Below are 18,115 nucleotides of genomic sequence, written 5' to 3'. Positions count from 1 at the left end.
TTGCAATCTTCAATTTTTCTAGGCAAGTTTTAAGAAAATGGAATCATCTAAAATGTTTTCTTATCAGTGAGAGATAGTAGTCTTTGTAAATTTTGTGGAATTTTATGTTCCAGCATTCTTTGAACATTTTTTCAAGCCATAAATGCATAGAGATCAGCAGTCTAGTTATATTATTTTGATTTGCGAACGTTTCGCCGCAGTAAATTGTACATAGTCGAATCGATTCGATCCGTTTCGCTAAGCAGTGATTTTTGTAAAATGAAGAACGAAGAAGTTTTCGTATATTCTTCTAACTAAAGATTGTTGTATCTGTTTTGCTCTTTGTGATATTCGCTAGAAGCCAGTAACGTTACGATTGAGTGAAAATATACATTTTGTAATTCTCTGTGAAACAGCTATTTTTCAGTCCGAGTAATTTATTCGATTCTCTGTGACGGTAAAATGTAATATGAATGAAAAACTCTGAGAGCCCGTAATTTCTTTACTCGCTTAACGCTAAATTTTCTACTATAACGATACTCCAATGAAAGTTTTTTCATTGATTCCTATAACGATCGAGAACTGTATAAAAACTAAAAACACATTTAAGAGAATATCTAACTTGTTTTACACATCGATCTTTACTAATTTCATAAAGACGCTATTTATTGCTAAAAAGAAAGATTGTTAAACAGAATTAATATGTATAATCGATCGGAGACGTGTATTATAGTTGTCTCCGATTATGTCTGACTTTGCCCAAAACCGTTTTCCTCCAGCTAGCTCTATTGTATTACTGTTGTAAAAAGATGAAAAAAATGGTGTGCGATGATTTCAACGTCGTTTCATTAACATGCGTTCGAATTAAAGAGGTATTTAACATTCAGTATCGCATCAGTACGCTTCTAGTTCTGAATGTAACTTTTTTCTACAATGTGTTCTGGTCTGTTCTGTGAATTTAACGCGTACACGCCGCGCGGCTAACAATTTTCCTCTAAGCTTGAGAGAAACCTTCGTAAAATATCACAATGTTACGTTGAGAAAATTATAATGCCATCGTATGGCGTACGATATCAAAAATCGACAGAGGAAAGGAAAACCTATGATTTTACCATATACTATTACTATTATGTGATAGAGTTATCAACGACAATGTAATAAATAAACTGTTGCATTACAATTCACGACATACTTGCAACGAAAAAGGGAGTGAGACGTGGAAGGATCTATACCTCGTCCCCCAATTTATTTTTCAATTATCTTTCTTACTTGTGAACTTTAACAGTTCAATTTCTTCAATTGTTAACTTATACATATATATGAAAAAATCGACACTTTGGTGTTTTATAGATTTTTATTCATTATCATAACAGTTGACATTAATTTTCTTTAGTACACATTCATTGAATCATTGTTTTATACAAAAAACAGTTGTAATCTGTATATTCCATTGAATTTTTCGTGTTCCATCTATTGAAATAAAAAGGATAGTATTTATGAGATTTTCCGAGAACGAAAGATGTAATGTAATTCAATTCGAGAAAGTAAAATGAGTCTGAAACATATTCATCCTTTAGTTAAAAGATTTGCTATTTCGTATTTCACGATTATTTCTAAATGGAATTTTATTACGCTTGTATTGTTAGTTATATATATATATATATATATATATATATATATATATATATATATATATATATATACAGGGTGAGTTACCAAACGTTACCACCTCAAATATCTTTGTTGTTTCTAAAGATACGTAAAATATGGTAAGGACAAAGTTGAATGGTACAATGGGGCTGACACGATGCAAAAAAAAATTTTGTTTTTATGTCATTTTTTCAGAGATATGAAGGTGACCTTCATTTTTTTAAATGGAATGAGGTATTTTTTAATACATCAATCGATGCAGCTGGACATTCGTTATAATAAAGTACTAACCTATGTATGTCGAAAAGTTATTAGTTCAGGAGATATTTCAATTTAAATAACTCTAAAATACCATTACTGTCGTACTACGACGTCAGTGTTTACTTACTTATGTAACGTCTTATCACGAAAGTAATGGTGTTTTAGAGTTATTTAAATTGAAATATCTCCTGAACTAATAACTTTTCGACATACATAGGTTAGTACTTTATTATAACGAATGTCCAGCTGCATCGATTGATGTATTAAAAAATACCTCATTCCATTTAAAAAAATGAAGGTCACCTTCATATCTCTAGAAAAAATTACATAAAAACAAAATTTTTTTTTGCATCGTGTCAGCACCATTGTACCATTCAACTTTGTCCTTACCATATTTTACGTATCTTTAGAAACAACAAAGATATTTGAGGTGGTAACGTTTGGTGACTCACCCTGTATATATATATATATTGCTTTCATATCCACATAACTAATAATTCTGGTCTTAAAATTATACTCAGCTGTCTATAAAATACAATTACAAAAACAACTCTTTTGTGTAAGTCGCATCATTATGTTGTACAACGGATGATTTAATGACCGCCTCTTAATAGATACTGAATTATATCGTGATATATCTAGTGCTCGCTATATTTCTCATTTCCCGTTTAAAATCGTAGCAATATTCGTTCAATATCAAACGAAATAATATACAAAAGAAACAAAGTTGTTTATGAAGACAATAGAGTAATACTATGATAATAATATTAACTATCTATATGCAATGTGATCTTCCGCGATTAAAACTTCTGTTAGAGAAATCTTGAAAATATATCTTTCGGAGAGAGATGAGACGCTCGACGTGAAATCACATGACAGCAAACGACTGGTTGTATAGCAAATACTATTTTTAGTCTAATTCAACTTTTACAAATTCTGGAAATTCAACTCGTCCGATATAATGCTGAACCGGAAATACAATATTATGCACACAATCCGAAATTTATTCATAGATACAGAGAAATTAACTACTTCTTTCCAAAGAAATCAATATTTTTCATTGCCTGACAAATGATAGCACGTTGTAAAACAAATAGCTGTTTCCATGTACTTTTTATCCATACCTTTTTAGTATTATTATACTGAAGGTCATCAGATCTGTAATGCATGGAAAAAATTAATTTATCCTTAATTCATGTTGAAGATATGATAAATATTCGAAAGAAACTCTTTAAGAAATTCATGGCAAGAACATATGGTATCGAAAATAAGAACTCACATTGTCAACGTCGTCTTCGTCATCATCGCTAATTTCATCGCCGAATTCAATATCCTCGTCGAAACCGTCTTCGACGAAGGTGACAGTGTCATTGATACGTACTGTAACAGGGAAAATTCAATTTAGTGCAATGTCCACGTTATTTTAACACGTACCGTGCCATATGTGACCAGACTGTGAATCTTTACGCATTTATGGCTTCTAAAAATTATCAAAAGATCGGCACGGAACAAAACAACAATGTTGGTCGTTTAAACTTACCAGTTTCTGGGAATTCGCCATACGTTTTCAAGTTACGAGCTTCATCTGACGTATACTTCAAGATAACATCGGCTTTGGCATTCTGATACTCTCGCAAACCGATTAATATAATGTCACCCTGATTGATCCATACTTTTTTTCGTAGCTTGCCTCGAATGTGGCACAACCGTTTCACACCGTCGAAGCACATTGCTTCTAGTCTCCCGTTACCAAGCATCTTTGTAACTTGTGCGTATTCTAAAGAACATTGTGGAAAATACAAAATTCCATACATGTACCTATGTGTATATGTATATTGTATGTATGTGGGAAATTTCCAAGGATCCAGAAATTTGCCATTTAATCCTTATGCATCCAATCAGGTATCCAGGTACCCATTTACTACATATCTTTCGACAATTCATTAATGTTCCTCTAAAAATATTACAGAATTTCTCTGAATATTCATGTATAGTTAAAATGAGAATTTGTGCGAATAAGTTAAATATTGGGTTGGAAAGAAAGTTTGTAGCGTTTTCAAATTAAGAATGAAAGATAAAATTAAGGTATTTATTCATATGTTTATTCAATAACACGAGAAGTTACCTCGAAAATAGTAAAAAGTAATAGAACAGAATGGAAAATATATTATTGAATAAATATCTGAATATCTAGCTTTCAATTTTAATTTACAGTCGCTACGAACATTTGTTCCAACCCAATACAAAAGGTTTTTAATTGGCCACATAACGGTTAATCAATAAATAAACAGCACTTCATAAAATTGCATGAACATCGAAAAAATTCGAATAAACGAGGTAGAACCTTGGAAACACCCCTTGTGCAAACATCGAAGAAATTTTGTTGCGAAATTTTTTACCTTGTCCGTCTTCTTTGAACACCAACTCTCGTTTCTCCGTTTCGTTTTCATTCTTACCCCTTCTCCTGTTTTTACCTCCCTTTCCTGAGAAATCATTAAAACCATCATTTTTTTCCGAGAATTTCGAACGGCGAACGTTCAACGAAAAGAAATAGGCGTTTCAGTTGCTCTGCGTTAAACTATTTCGGGCGCAAGGTTGACGTTAACAGGTTAGGACAACTAACCACATTGCACATTCAAAGTTACATGACTTTCTACATAGATATTCTACACTTTTCGGGAATACAGAAAGACATAATAGGATGGAATTGTTTACAAACCCTTATTCTTCGGCATATCGATTCGCTAGATCACAATCGGGCGGTAATTACACAGAGAATTCTGACAACGAAAGACAATAATAATTTCGACGTTCTAAAAACGAGTTTTCTACAGTCTGCACTCTGCACTCTGCTCTGCACCTCATGGAGTAGCCATAGACGATGATCAATACAGACCAATACAGACTGTAATCATACAGATGGTACATGTACAAACCATGAACGATGACCTGTGCACACGATGATCACTCTGATCGTGTGACAACTGGCGTCATTACTTTTTCAATAATTTTATTGCAACGGTGAACACGAAGATGTGATAAATTGAATATACAATCAGGGTGAATTACAGATTGAGCAAACTTTAATCAAAATTAAACAGTGAGTATACGTTCTCTCGCAATTTTTGTGTTCTATGATTTTCAAGCGAAACGAATGTTTAAAATTATGCAGATTATGTAGATGCAGATAAATAAAAGATAATGACTATGATAATGGGATTACGTGGCCCCCGAAAAGTGGGCCGCAAAAATATATTGGATGACAGGTCTATCCTTATACCTAGTCGGTGCTTATACTGGTGCGTTATTGACAGGTGACCATATCTCTGGTTAAATATTCAAAGAAATTGTTATTCAAGGGGTGAGAAAATTCATGGGAGTATATTGAAGAATCCTCTGTGTCTGTATTATACAATAAAGATCATTTATTCATGCAAAATGAAAAATATTGGATATTCATTACAGCAGCAAATGCTTCGTGCCGCTATTCCCATAAGACGCAATGTTAATTCCGGCACGAATTATTTGAGCTTCGTATACGTACTTACAGCGCCATCTAGCGACAAAACGCTCAAACTGTTAGCCAAATTTAGTTCCGAATCAACCGACCGGTACCTGTGTCGGTAACATGTGGATCAGAACCTACATCGTCGTTGGCTTCGATTGAAATCGCTGTAGGAGCTAAAATGAGACAATGAAGGCACACTTTTAAGAATCGATTTTATTTAACAATTCCTAAACAATATTTCTCTACAATTATTCTTTGAGATTCGATATCCGTCAGTCTAAGAAAATGTATAGAAAGAACTGTGACATTACGTCACACTATTTACAAATAATCAGCAACTAATATATATAGTTTGAAAAGAAATTTTCAAGTGCAGAAATCTCGACGGAGAGTACATGTACGTTATTTAAATCTCGACCGCTTAATAAATTATTATTAGATTGCGGATTTTATGCAATTTATAACAATAATTAGATAAAATTTCAAACAGGAGAATGTAAAAAATGTTTAGGTGTATCGTAATATTAAAATTATTAATAAAACAAGTTTTATTTTGCACGTTTTGCATAAAGGTTCCGCTGTCTAATTTTTCACGTTTTCAGGATTTGACTGAACAAATTGACAAGAGCATGAGTGGGTGGAGCCCGAGAATACAGCGCAGTTCACGAGAAATGCGAACAGTGGGGCCCTGAACTGTTTCTATGTTTCTAATTTGGGACAGATAGTGAGGAAGGACAGGGCTCAAAAGTCCTGGGTGATGGGTGTTTATAGTGAGTATTAGTGGGGGATCCGAACAGGTGTTCGCCCGAGTCCCACACACTACTACCCCCTTCTATGGGGTGTACATAAATGTATTTTTTCCCTCACCCTTAACAAAAAAGAAAAAGAAGGATTCGGCTGAACAGGAGAAAGGGAAACACAATATAATAGGAATAGGAAATATAATAAATCTATTCAGAGTTTATAAATACAAAATAAATAAAAAATTAATGAACGCCAGGACAACAGATATCTCCAAACTACCGCGTTGATGTTGTTTTTAAGTAAAGTTTCACGTTATGTTACACACTATCTCGAACTAGATCACTTGCTGACGGACATACGCCCATAATGGATTGTCCATTGCGCAAGTTGTTTTGCTCTCGGTAGCAGAAAACGGTGGCTTGTTGTGGTATCCTGACGACCAAACATTGAATTCCATAGCGCAAGCACATTCCATGAGAAAACCAGGTGCTGAAATTTCAATTATGACATAATATGTTATGCACGTAACAGGTCGGAAACCAAAAACTCATTTCTCTTCATAAATAATCTTCAAAAATACTGTAAATTTAAACGTTTCCAAAATTTTTCTCGAGAATCAGACCGCCACAAATTTGAAGATTGAAGCCTCCTCTTTACTATACGACTACTTGTAAATTGATACACGATTCTTTTCGATTCTTTTTCACTGTTTTATCGTTCAAAGTTCGCTAAAATGACTAAAAGAGATTGTACATCAATTTGTTGAGGGAGTAGCTCCTTTTTCCAGGATTCGTCTGTATTCTACACATTGCAAAAAGCTCCACCGTTGTGATTACATGAAATAAAAATAATCTAGGTTTAAGGAATTACTTAATTTTCAGAATTCGATTTGATACCTGAATGGTCGTCAGACTCCGTCTGTCATAATAATTTGATGTTGCTCGGGCAACCATGGTTCATTCTGTATTCCACGTAAAGCATTCCGGTGTTGTGCCAATAATACAGAGCCAACACCACCAGCGCGTGCCACCATTGATGAGAGGAGCCGATGTAATCCACCCAACCTGCAACATAAACAAATTACAGTCATCTCTGACCTACGAAAATTGCGTAAGTTGCTCCCGTGGTCTTACGGCAGACTTTCTAATGATATAAAGCGAAACCTTAGGTCGTGAAAGTCCTATTAACGCTGACGAATACCGAGCATTAAAAGTGGCTGTATTTCTTCTCACGAAACCGTAAAAGTACATTTTTAAGACTTAGAGCCCATTCAGATCACGATTAAATTAAAATACGCGATTTTTCTTTTCAATTCCTCGACTACGCGAACACGTGTGAACGAATACGAAGACGTTAATGTAAATAAGATCCGAGTGGAATCTGATCTGAACGGGCTCTTACAAGAGAAGGACCCCCCAAGTGTCCGACTTCGATTTTGTTAATTTTTTGTGAGATGATGGTATATGGATACCTAATTATGTATGCAAAATATTTGGTGTATGTATATAGTTACTCAATAGTTCTAATATTTTGCAGACATCATTAGGGATCCATATAACATCGTCTCGCAAAAAATTATCAAAATCGAAGTCTGATACTTGGGGTTCTTCCCTTGTTAGAGCGTAACGATGGGTATTGACAGGAGAATGATTACCTGGGAAAAATCGTTCCGGTATTTTCGTTAAATAAATAACAAATGCGCCACCACTGATCACATACATTCCTAGTACCCTTGGAAGCAACATTCTAACGATCGGGTTGTCCATGCCGCCCATTGCGATACTCCAATGCAGCGTTGGCAGGACTCCATAAGCCGCCCAAGCGACAAATACGACTAGCTTCACGTTCCCATTAACATTCAATTTTGGTATTTGAAGTATCATCGCGAACACGAAGATTGCCAGCACTGTTATCAAGTAGAACCTCTGCAGTTCCTATATTAAAAAGAAAACGGAAACAATTTTCAATTACCACTCTTGCAATTATCCTAGAACGTCCCGAAGTGTTTTAGGAAGAGATGAACAGCACAAATCATATTGTGATCGTTAGACTGAGGATTTTATGCATTTCTAATAAAAAGGAATTAAAGTCGTTAGGCTGCAGATTTTATGAATTTCTAAGAAAACGAATTAAAGTCACTGAGATTGCAGATTTTATGCGTTATAATTGGAAGAAAGTCATTAAAACGTATTCGAAAACGTTGATCGCGCTTATACCGCTAGCCTTGGAGATCGCGAACCACAATAAAAAGGTTTATGCTGTCGGTATCGATTAAGAGATAGGAATATGCGAGTTTTTACCTTATGACACCAAAACGCATAATACACTCCAGACATGTATATCGACAGAAGACTTAAAGCAATGCCGAAGAGATCGAACGAAAGGAAACACCAGTAATCCTTCTCGCTTCGACAGGAGAACGTGTGATAGACCGAGGACAGTATCATACAAGCCTAAAACAATCAATGTTTAAATTTAAATAATAATCAGAGATCTAAAGCATATTATTATGCATTATTAATGGATCGAAAAAGTATTTGAACAAGTTCCCGATTAAAACTATGATAGTTTCGTAAAAAATGATCGTACGACAATAAACTTATTAGACTCATTTTAAAGCTTGAAACCTGCACTTTCGTGCCACGGCGTTCATTTTTCTCCAAGATATTTTTTCGCGATGTAGCAAGCCATAAACCGAGGACGCGTTTTCTCCGCAAAAATGCTATATAAATTCAGACTTCTGTGAAATCTTTAAAAGATTTTTTTCATAATCGAAACCACCATGGATTTAAAGATTGGAGCTTCCTCTTTACGACGACACGTTAAAAATTAATGTACGATTTTTTTTTAGCCGGTCTATCGAAATTTTGAATGAGAGGTGTGCGCCGTGTGTACCGAACTACGTAATCTAGTTAAAATTAAACCAATGTGCGTTTACCTGAAAACAGATTAATAAAAGCGCTACGATTACTTTGTCACCCATCGGAGCATGGATGTTCAATAGACAAAGATCGTATAGCGTCAAACCAAAGAATAACATCCAGCCAAATATGTGGCTCCATATATTCACTGTTTCATTCGTCCACCAAAATATACTGAAATAAACAACGTTTCAATGCTTTCCAACAAAAGATTTAAACATACTCCTAAGGTACAGGGTGTCCGAAAAACGTTCTACTTCCGTCAGGAAGTACATTTACATGATTACATTTGAAGTAACTTTTTCCAACACCCTGTAGGGTAAACTGTACAATGATTGGCACACCCACGAACCTTTCCAGACATAATTTTGTGGTGAGGTATCCTCGGTATCCGCTCAGAATGTAGGGATTATGTTGAAGATACTCTGGTGCCTCCTTGTAGCAAAGAAGACGTCGCATTTTGTCCTCATCCTGCGGCGTTACTTTACCTTTGATGGGCGACTCTTCTAATTTCTTGGAGGCCCTCCGGTACACCTGCACGGAAAATCGGGAATCTCGATTATTCTTTGTTCAATGATCTTGTACGACGCTTTACTTCCCAGAAGATCGACTTCGGATATTCGCTAGGTACATTAGCATTTCGAAGCAAGGAGGTATAGTAATTCATGAACGGACACGTTAGCTCATGCTTATTCAATAGCACGCGTGACCAAACTTTCTTAGATGTTTCCAGTTCAATCTCTCATGTAGACGATAGTTGATTGTAAACAATAGACATACGTGTATGCGTTTAAAAATAAAGGGCTGAGAGAGTGGAGCGACTGAATTAGGGTATTTATTTATATCGCATCAACCAAAGCAGACAGCGATGCGGTTGGAACGTGATGTTTATGCTAAATTATGCTAAATTGCTTCACTGCATTAACTTCTCGCCTTATTTCGCAAGCAAAATGGCAACAAAAATGGGGTTTTTCAGTAGTCGAAAACGCTAAATAAAGGATCGATTTAGATCGATCTTCTCTCTAGCGTTTTTGACTTCTGAAAGATCCCATGTTTTCATTATCGAGAAATGAGAACGCGCATATACCGCACCCTTGCTTGAAATCCTGGAAAAAGGAGTCTACTCCCTTAATTGAGACTTTTATTTCGCGTGTCCCTGACGGAGTTACACGCGACACGAATGAAATGTCGGAATTATAAGAATACATTCCCGATTGATTCGAAATAAATTATTGTTGGATCTGCATTTTTTCGAATCGAGACAGAGACAGACAACTGTTATTCCGCAGTCTATATACTATATACTGATTAGCGTAGCCGCGGGCAGCAGGTTTGCTGATCCGGCCAATTATAATGCTATCACGCGAGAGGCTTCAGTGAAGGTGTAACACCTATCTCGAGATGCGAAAGCTGTTAAAGTGGGGCACAACGGGACTTGCCTTTCATCCGAGTATGTCAAGTTTATACGGTGGGCTTTCTTCTTCTTCTTCTTCTTCTTCTATATACTTCACATCTCTCGCCCAGCGAAATCAATTTTTCACTTCCGGCTTGCTAAATACAGCCTCTGCTACATCCGCAGGTATACAACATTATAGCGACACTGTTTACTTCTAGTCGAGACCCAGTTTATTTTTATCTTTCGTTCCGTTCGAAAATATCTTTAGGGCAATGTTTTCGATAATAGAGCTATAAATAGTGATTGTTTACAATTCAACTACGTTTGACGCATATACGCGCGGATTTTCGTGTACGTATAGCAGTAAATAAGAATTTGTATTGAGATGATTATTTTAGATCTTAACACTAAACCTACCGACCATCAAAAGTGACTGATAGGTATAATATCATTTTACGAAGAGAAAACACCTTTAAAATACCTTCACAATTTCAATAATTGCCTCGTGGTAGGTTCAGTGTTAGTTTAGTTGCACGTGTTCAAGCTTGTTAGATTCTTCAGCTTATAGAGAATTACTCTAATTTTGACTTGGCAAAAAGATTCAGTTTAAGAACTGAGAAAATTTCTCAAACTAGAAATCTCCATGGCAGCGTAAACGCCAGTGACAAGAAGCAGAGAAATGGAAGCGGTGATCAACCTAGATACTCGTAAGTGCAAGCCACCATTTTTCAGAAAGGTGAACAGATAATCGAGACGCATAAATGGAGCACGGCGAAAACAATCACCGAGCACGACAACCGTATGATCTAACAGCAATTATGCTAGTAGCCGCAGAGTGAAAGTTCGTGCCGTATGATTTTCGTGAAAAAAAGGTTGACCGAGAAAAAGTCGACGATCTACGGTTTCGCTTCCGGTAAAAACGGAAATGCCGGTTGTCCACTGATTTTACTATAATTTACCTCGCCGTTAAGCAACTTGATTGTCTCCTGCGCGAACTCGGCCGTCGCTTGTATTTCATGGTTATTGTTGCAAGGCTGGTCATCGTCGGACTGCTTTTCTTTCTTTTCGGTCACTTCTTCCACGCCCGCCAGTAATTTCATCATTGGAGAAACTAGTCACTTCAGGGTCGGGTCTGCAAACAAAGAAATTAGAATGTAGGTGAGATCTGCGGCACGGTTTCCCGACCGAAAGATTCGGCACAATTTTGCTGAAAAGAAAAGTGAAATGCGCTAGATTACTGAAACAACTACTTTTTCAGACATTAGTATCTTAGAACAGCTCACAATATTATCTGGAATCATTATTTTTCATTATACAGAATGAAGTTGACATAGATGAAATTCATCTGCAAAAGGGTGAATTTGGAGTGCAAATCCTGTGAAAGGTGGAAATTGATTTGCAAAAGGATGAATTTGTAGTGTAAAACCTGTAAAAGGTTCAGACTGATTTGCGAAAGGGTGTATTTGACTTGCAAAATTGTGAATTTGGAGTGGAAAACGTAGAAGACGAAGAACAGCATTTTCATTATTCATCTAGTCTCACAGGAATATTTTCTATATTTGGCAGTTGCGGTACGTGTGGACGGCAGAGTATTTCAGCACATCCTTTGCGCAGGTTTGAATCTGCAGATTGACACAATTCCTCATCTTCGATTACCAGACTGCGGATTTTTATGCGGTTGTGGCACTCGCAAATGTCTACGACTCGATACAGTCAGATTTTCAATGACCATCTCTCTTTCCTCGAAATGTGAGGGCATTCCTAATAAATTGCAGAAATGTTTCTTTGATTTTGTATCAGAATAAAAATTCTTCCGAACGAGACTCGCCAACGAGAAAAATGGCTTCTTCGCGGACAGAATAATGACTCGAGCGATTCGGCTCGCATTCTACAGAAGTAACAGAAGTGTCTATTCACTCTCTCCGCGCGATGAACGATCTTTCGCGTTTAATCTACGAGAAAGTTGAAGCCGCTCTTCGGAACCTGTTAAGACCGTGTGTTCACCTCCGAAGAAAAGTTTGCCAGCGTGCTTGCTCTCTACTCTCGTCTTGTAGCAAGTTGCCGGTCGCGGATTTTTATGCGTCGGGGAAAACGCAGGAGTATTGCCGTTCGACGCTTTTCGCGCCTAAGACGTCATTCCTACTTTGATTGCTATCTTCCTGCACGCGACAATTCGATTTTATTCATCTTCCTTAGGCTGTCAATCTGCGAACATGCGGTAGACTCGTTTCCAGGATTGCAAGGATGCGAAATTCGCGTTCTCATTTCTCGATAATACACAATTGGTGGTTTTCAGTAGTCAAAAACGCTAGATAGAAGATCGATCTAGGGCGCTATCACCCTGAAAAGTCCTATTTCTTCGGTGCTACTTTCATAGCTACATGCTGCCGAATAATATTAATATTATTTTATTATAAACAGACCGAAGTCCTCTTACATAAATGTTTACACGATAGAAAAGAGAATTTACGTAAAATAACAAAGAAGGGATGACATGCACAGAAACTTATGGTATTATCCGATAATCCAACATAATTGTCTTTTAAAAGTGTAAAGACCCACTAAAAAAATCAATACGTCTGCAATAATGCGATTTATTGGATTAATTAATCCATACGTAGATCTGGATTTAAGTATTTGAAAACCTGCTCTAGATCTCAATACACGTTCAGGTACGTAGAAATTGATTTGCATAACCAGTAACCAGAGAAGGACAATCAATCTGACTATTAATTAAATTAAAAATAAAGCTATGGTCGGATACTGATTTTGTCTCTTCACTTAAATTCTTCACTTTTTTATCATACTCGATTTTACAAGAATCGTGGTGGAACACTCTGCTTCTGTAACGATGCGGATAAAGTTTTTCTGTCACTTATGCACGCCAGGAAAATGTATGCGTATCATTGAAAAAATGCTAAATCGCTCTTCCCGCTATTAAATTTTTCCTACGATTAAATTTATGCGCACAATTTACAAACAGCTACATTGTATTCCCTATTGTTCAAAGTTGCGATAATATTGCGAATAGTTTTTATCTTTCGTTCACGGAAGAATAGTAGAGTGGATCCAACAGCATTATGTTTCGACAGTGACATAATTACATATACGCGATGTTATCGGGAAAAACGATCGTAAAACTTCGTCGGGCATTTCTGAACGTACAAGTGCACGAAACAGGAAAAACAGGAAGTTTGAGAAAAACGCGGTTATAACACACATACACGAGCGAATGCATAAAATTTGCAGTCGAGATGCAGTTCGGTACGTCACATAAACGTGTCGTCAAACGTATTTGTACTCCGTTACTCGAAGTTCGTCATATTTCATAATTAAGAAACTCATAATTAAAGAGAGGCATGGAGCTTGTCCGTATAACAAAGTAGTAATTTTCTAGTGAAAGCAGCTCGCCGTAACAATGACATTTTATTGCTACTCGTGAACCAATGAATATGTTAGAACGAAACCTTCGCTGAAGAATTGTGGTTGTCATGAGCTAATGATGCTTATCGATTCGTTTTTAAACGGCAAACTGAACATCACGTTCTGCCATATTCGTTCAACTATCAGCTATGCGTATTGAGACGTTTAGTTCTCTAATTAGCGTAGATAACGATTAAATGAGTTTTAATCTTTGTTTTTTTAACACATCTGAAGGTTTTTCGATTCCTGTTAGTGCTTGTTTCGTTGGCATAATTGATAATTAAAGGGCTGGCGTGGAGTAACATTGACAATGAATCGTATCCTGTTTTGCAGCGAGTATATTGTACGAATTTGTCGAGATTCGTATCGCGTATACAGGAAATCATGTTTAGTATCGTCGACTGCTTTGAACCGCGATCATTTGCAAGGAAGTAGGAAGTGATCTTGCATAATCCCGCGAGGGAAAGCGTGCGGGAAACATTTCAATTTACAGATTTTCGGAATTACTTTGCACGTGGAAGTTATGCCGAACCTATAAGTGTCCGCAATATTTCCCCCAACTACATTATGCCAGAAATGAGTACCTGTAGTTTCAGACAGTAAAAACATTAAACGAATTCAAAAATATCTTAATATTAATCTGAATCCATTGAACATATTGAGAGAGAAAATAAATTTCCAAGTCACTCCGTTTTCCTCGAATTCAGGTGGAAAATGTTTATTTTGCATAAAGATCCGCTGTCTAATCATTACGGTACTCCTCGTTTAGAAGGAAATAGGAAGTGAAAGTACTAAACAGGATTATAAGGCTATTATTTTTTTAATGCACAGCGAATAATAATTTTTAGTTCGCGATACTGACTCTTATATAAAGAAAGAACATTCTCCATCGAAGAAGAGAATCGCACAATCACGGAGTTGATGACTAATAGCAGATAATAATGAATAGACTGCGGATCTTTATGGAAAAAATAAGATTTTTATACACATCGATTGCAAGTTATCATATATATAAAAGCTAATTGTAAGTAAAAATTAATTTTCCTCATTGATGATTTCTTTATTGCAAAAATAATGTATCGGCATTATAAAACTGTTTTATTCCTTTTCCTGTTTTGAATTACACCTACTCGTTAGTGTCATAAATGCATAAAATCCGCACTCTAATAATGAATATCCTCGGATAACAATTTGTTCGGCGACAATTAACCGGAGGATCAGTTGTTATCAGTGACACTTATACCTCGTCAAGATCAAACAAATGGGAAATGACAGTGACGCGTTTCAAGGGATTCTTGGGACATAATTTTTCAATATATTCGATGAATTTTTATATAGCCAAGTCGAGAAGCTGCTCTTCATTCGAAAGGAGAAAGGAGGAGAAAACAAGGTCGCCGTATTATTTGATTAATGAACAGGAATTTTTAATTAACAAGAAAATTTTTATTCAAGAAACTCATTAAACACAGGATCACAGTGTATTTTCAAAATAAACCGATTCCCAATAAATAAGACTTCTCCACTCAAAAAGAAAGCGAAAGAGATTTCGAGATAAATTGAAACAATTCATCCTGATTATTTATTATTATAAAAAATATCATATTATTTTTCAATAATGTTTATATCGCAAATTCGATAAAATTCCTTCGTTATCGAGGTAGATAATCGCGCGAGAATGATTCACGAGACATTGACACGAGGAAGCCTGCTGTGAGTCTAGACTCCGAACGGTGCACAGTATTTTTTTAGTGAAGCATGACAAGGCAGCATGAAAGAGCGTTGCAGAAAATGAAGAATGATGGACAACGTGTTGAACAATGTTTACTTTGCAGCATTACATACCTGTCGGGTGCGGCGTGTAAGTGTGAAATGTTTCCAAAGTGTATCGGGGCGGATTTCCGCGAGAGGCTTTTTGAAAACGTCGCGGCACAGACAGGAAGTTGGTCGATCGGCGATCTATCGACTCATTTTCGCGACGGTATTTCGCGCGTATTCACCAGCGAGCCACCTTGACGTCCTCGATCGCCGGACGTGCCGAGAACAGTACTGATACTGAATAAGCCGCATCGCGACCAGACTGTCCCAAGCGCCGCTCGATAGATCGAAACACGTCCTCGTACTACAGGCTAGCGATGGGCTCGAGCCGCACCGGTTCGAATCAGTCACGGTACAGCAGTGCTCACTTTTTTGCTGTTTCGTAATCACCAAAGTCAAATCCTTGCGTTTCTCTTCCTGATATCGACTCACAGTGCTCGTACACCTTTTAAAAACGAATAACTTCTTCAAAATTCCACCCTACAGCTTGGAGTTTCTTAAATTTTGAAACGTTAGGTTCATTATATTTAAATCTAAATTCAAATTCAACTTTCAATCATTATATTTAAATCTACATGGAAACATTCAGTGCAATTTTGAAAAAGTTATTTGTTTTTAAAATCTGCACGAATACTTTGTACACACTTTTTTCTGCAAAATGAAAATGCTTGAATTAATTGCAAGATACAGCAGTTATATATATATATATATATATATATATACACACACACACACACACACACACACACATTTGCGGCATAAAATCCGCAGTCTACATATAGTGAACACGAGTGAAATAGACGCAGTCCAGCACCGGCACTCGAGGTTCAACGATTTCAAGTGCGAAATAATTGAATAAATTGCTTTATCGACGAACATAACAAAAATTACGCGGAATATAAATAAATTGAATATCTTGTTATATTATTCTGAGGCAACACATATTTCAGTTATTCCTAAGGCTCGGTGGGTTTACTGTTAAAAATGTTAATAATTTCAGACTTCATCCGGTTGTGGAACCTGTACCTTGGAAAAGTAATGCTAAAATTATTCTGCAGATGTTATCAGCCGTAAGGTACGAGTTAATTAATCCTACCAACACGTTTCTGGATTTAGGAAATTATTCTAGGAAGTCGAAATTGATTTTTTCCTTTCGACCGCACTAAAGAAAAAATCTGATTTCTCGTACTAAGTGTGGTGCAGAAAAAAAAAGTATGTCAAATTCCATAGATCCTCCCGGATCCTTCGCGATCTCTAAACGCAAAAAATTATCCGTACCCTAATTTCCGTACGACCAAAATCATTTAACGCGAATGATCCTCGTAAAGCGTGAGTCAACAACCGACTCTGTTAATATTGTTTGAACAAGTCGTTTAAGGACTATTCCTGAAAACCGGATACGAGTTCGTAGACTCGCCGAACTTTCTACTGCTTTCATTACAAGATCGCAGATAAGCGTGTATAGACGTTCCCGATGCTCGAAAACTCCGTCAAAACTGAAGAAAACCTTAAACTACAGAATTCCTGATAAAACTATATATGTAACACACATTAACCAACGTCAATCTTAAATGAACTTTTATTACTTTCTGCAGATTAAGAATTCGTTACAATCACACAAGATGCAAGTCATACATTTTGCAACGGAATTTCGTAAGTAGGTTAAACGGTCGTTGACGACCTCCATATACAATGCAAGTGTCCCTTCTTCAGCGTAGGACACGTGCCGGATTAACGAAAATATATCTCCTGAGACGTTACGGATTAACCTTCCCAGATAGCGCAAGGACATCCTAAAGACGTCTCAAGGACGTCCGAATGTTTCGCGAACGTCTTGTGTTACAAAACGGTACGTCTTCAAGAGGTCTTTAAGATGTTCAAACGAGGTCTTTAAGACGTCTATTCAGGACGTTGGACGTCCAGACCCAAAATGGACGTGAAAAGACGTATTCAAGACGTCGCGCGCCATCTGGGTTTAAGTACTGGCGACCCCCAATTAATGAATAGTAGCCGTCTTCACAATGCAGAGAAAACTCTCAGCTTTAAACGTGCGGATAGCGTCTAGTTAGGCTCCTGTCCGAAAACGTCCTCTACAGAAGTTCGTAACGCGACTTGTTCGCACCGATGCACGTTTATATCTGTCGCTAGCCACAACATTTCACCAGATTCAAGCCGAGTGTTAATAAACGTGGTAAAATACAGCGGTCAAGAACAACTAGGGCGAAGGGAGGAAGACGATCGCCACTTTCACCGGTCCGTGTGTCATTCCCAACTCGACTTATGGATCTACGCGGGATACTATAGTCCGTCGTCCTTCGTGAAAGTCTAACAAAGACATATTTACCCAGTCCTAGATGCTAGTCATTCGAAGTTTCTTTACTTTTACCTGGGATTGATTCGATATAAAACATTCACGCT

At 36.8% G+C, this 18,115-nt stretch overlaps 2 protein-coding genes across 3 annotated transcripts; both read right to left on the bottom strand.

The window, feature by feature from the left end:
• Window positions 1–1,314: 1,314 nt before the first annotated feature.
• Eif1a (eukaryotic translation initiation factor 1A) lies at window positions 1,315–4,770 on the bottom strand. 2 transcript variants are annotated; one of them, XM_076440225.1, is made up of 6 exons: window positions 4,610–4,770; window positions 4,290–4,373; window positions 3,431–3,667; window positions 3,170–3,270; window positions 3,015–3,048; window positions 1,315–1,449 (listed from the first exon to the last, which is right to left on the bottom strand). In XM_076440225.1, exons 1-5 carry the CDS (start codon window positions 4,623–4,625, stop codon window positions 3,043–3,045), a joined length of 444 nt encoding a protein of 147 aa, XP_076296340.1. In that variant the 5' UTR covers window positions 4,626–4,770; the 3' UTR covers window positions 1,315–1,449; window positions 3,015–3,042. The 2 variants fall into 2 exon arrangements, with proteins under 2 accessions (XP_076296340.1, XP_076296339.1); XM_076440224.1 differs by lacking the exon at window positions 1,315–1,449 and having other exon boundaries at window positions 2,709–3,048.
• Window positions 4,771–6,331: 1,561 nt separating this feature from the next.
• LOC143216798 (progestin and adipoQ receptor family member 3) lies at window positions 6,332–16,115 on the bottom strand. The gene is made up of 8 exons (XM_076440213.1): window positions 15,725–16,115; window positions 11,419–11,591; window positions 9,416–9,597; window positions 9,081–9,237; window positions 8,443–8,595; window positions 7,797–8,076; window positions 7,039–7,206; window positions 6,332–6,631 (listed from the first exon to the last, which is right to left on the bottom strand). The coding sequence occupies exons 2-7, from the start codon at window positions 11,560–11,562 to the stop codon at window positions 7,064–7,066; spliced, it is 1,059 nt and encodes a 352-aa protein (XP_076296328.1). The 5' UTR covers window positions 11,563–11,591; window positions 15,725–16,115; the 3' UTR covers window positions 6,332–6,631; window positions 7,039–7,063.
• Window positions 16,116–18,115: the final 2,000 nt, after the last annotated feature.

This window comes from Lasioglossum baleicum, chromosome 16, assembly GCF_051020765.1.
Source record: "Lasioglossum baleicum chromosome 16, iyLasBale1, whole genome shotgun sequence".
NCBI lineage: Eukaryota > Metazoa > Arthropoda > Insecta > Hymenoptera > Halictidae > Lasioglossum > Lasioglossum baleicum.
The sequence above is the reverse complement of the archived record's forward strand: the minus strand, read 5'-3'. Positions and strand labels throughout refer to the sequence as shown.

What these genes read in the sequence shown, in the direction of transcription:
- Eif1a (XM_076440225.1), bottom strand. An exon ending in GTTCAAAGAAGACGGACAAG is followed by an intron (nt 3,668 to 4,289) that starts GTAAAAAATTTC and finishes AATGTTCTTTAG; the next exon opens with AATACGCACAAGTTACAAAG. An exon ending in TGGCGAATTCCCAGAAACTG is followed by an intron (nt 3,271 to 3,430) that starts GTAAGTTTAAAC and finishes TCCCTGTTACAG; the next exon opens with TACGTATCAATGACACTGTC.
- LOC143216798 (XM_076440213.1), bottom strand. Translation starts at nt 11,562, where the DNA reads ATGATGAAATTACTGGCGGGCGTGGAAGAAGTGACCGAAAAGAAAGAA. An exon ending in ATGCGTTTTGGTGTCATAAG is followed by an intron (nt 8,077 to 8,442) that starts GTAAAAACTCGC and finishes TTTTTAATATAG; the next exon opens with GAACTGCAGAGGTTCTACTT. An exon ending in ACCGGAACGATTTTTCCCAG is followed by an intron (nt 7,207 to 7,796) that starts GTAATCATTCTC and finishes TTTATGTTGCAG; the next exon opens with GTTGGGTGGATTACATCGGC.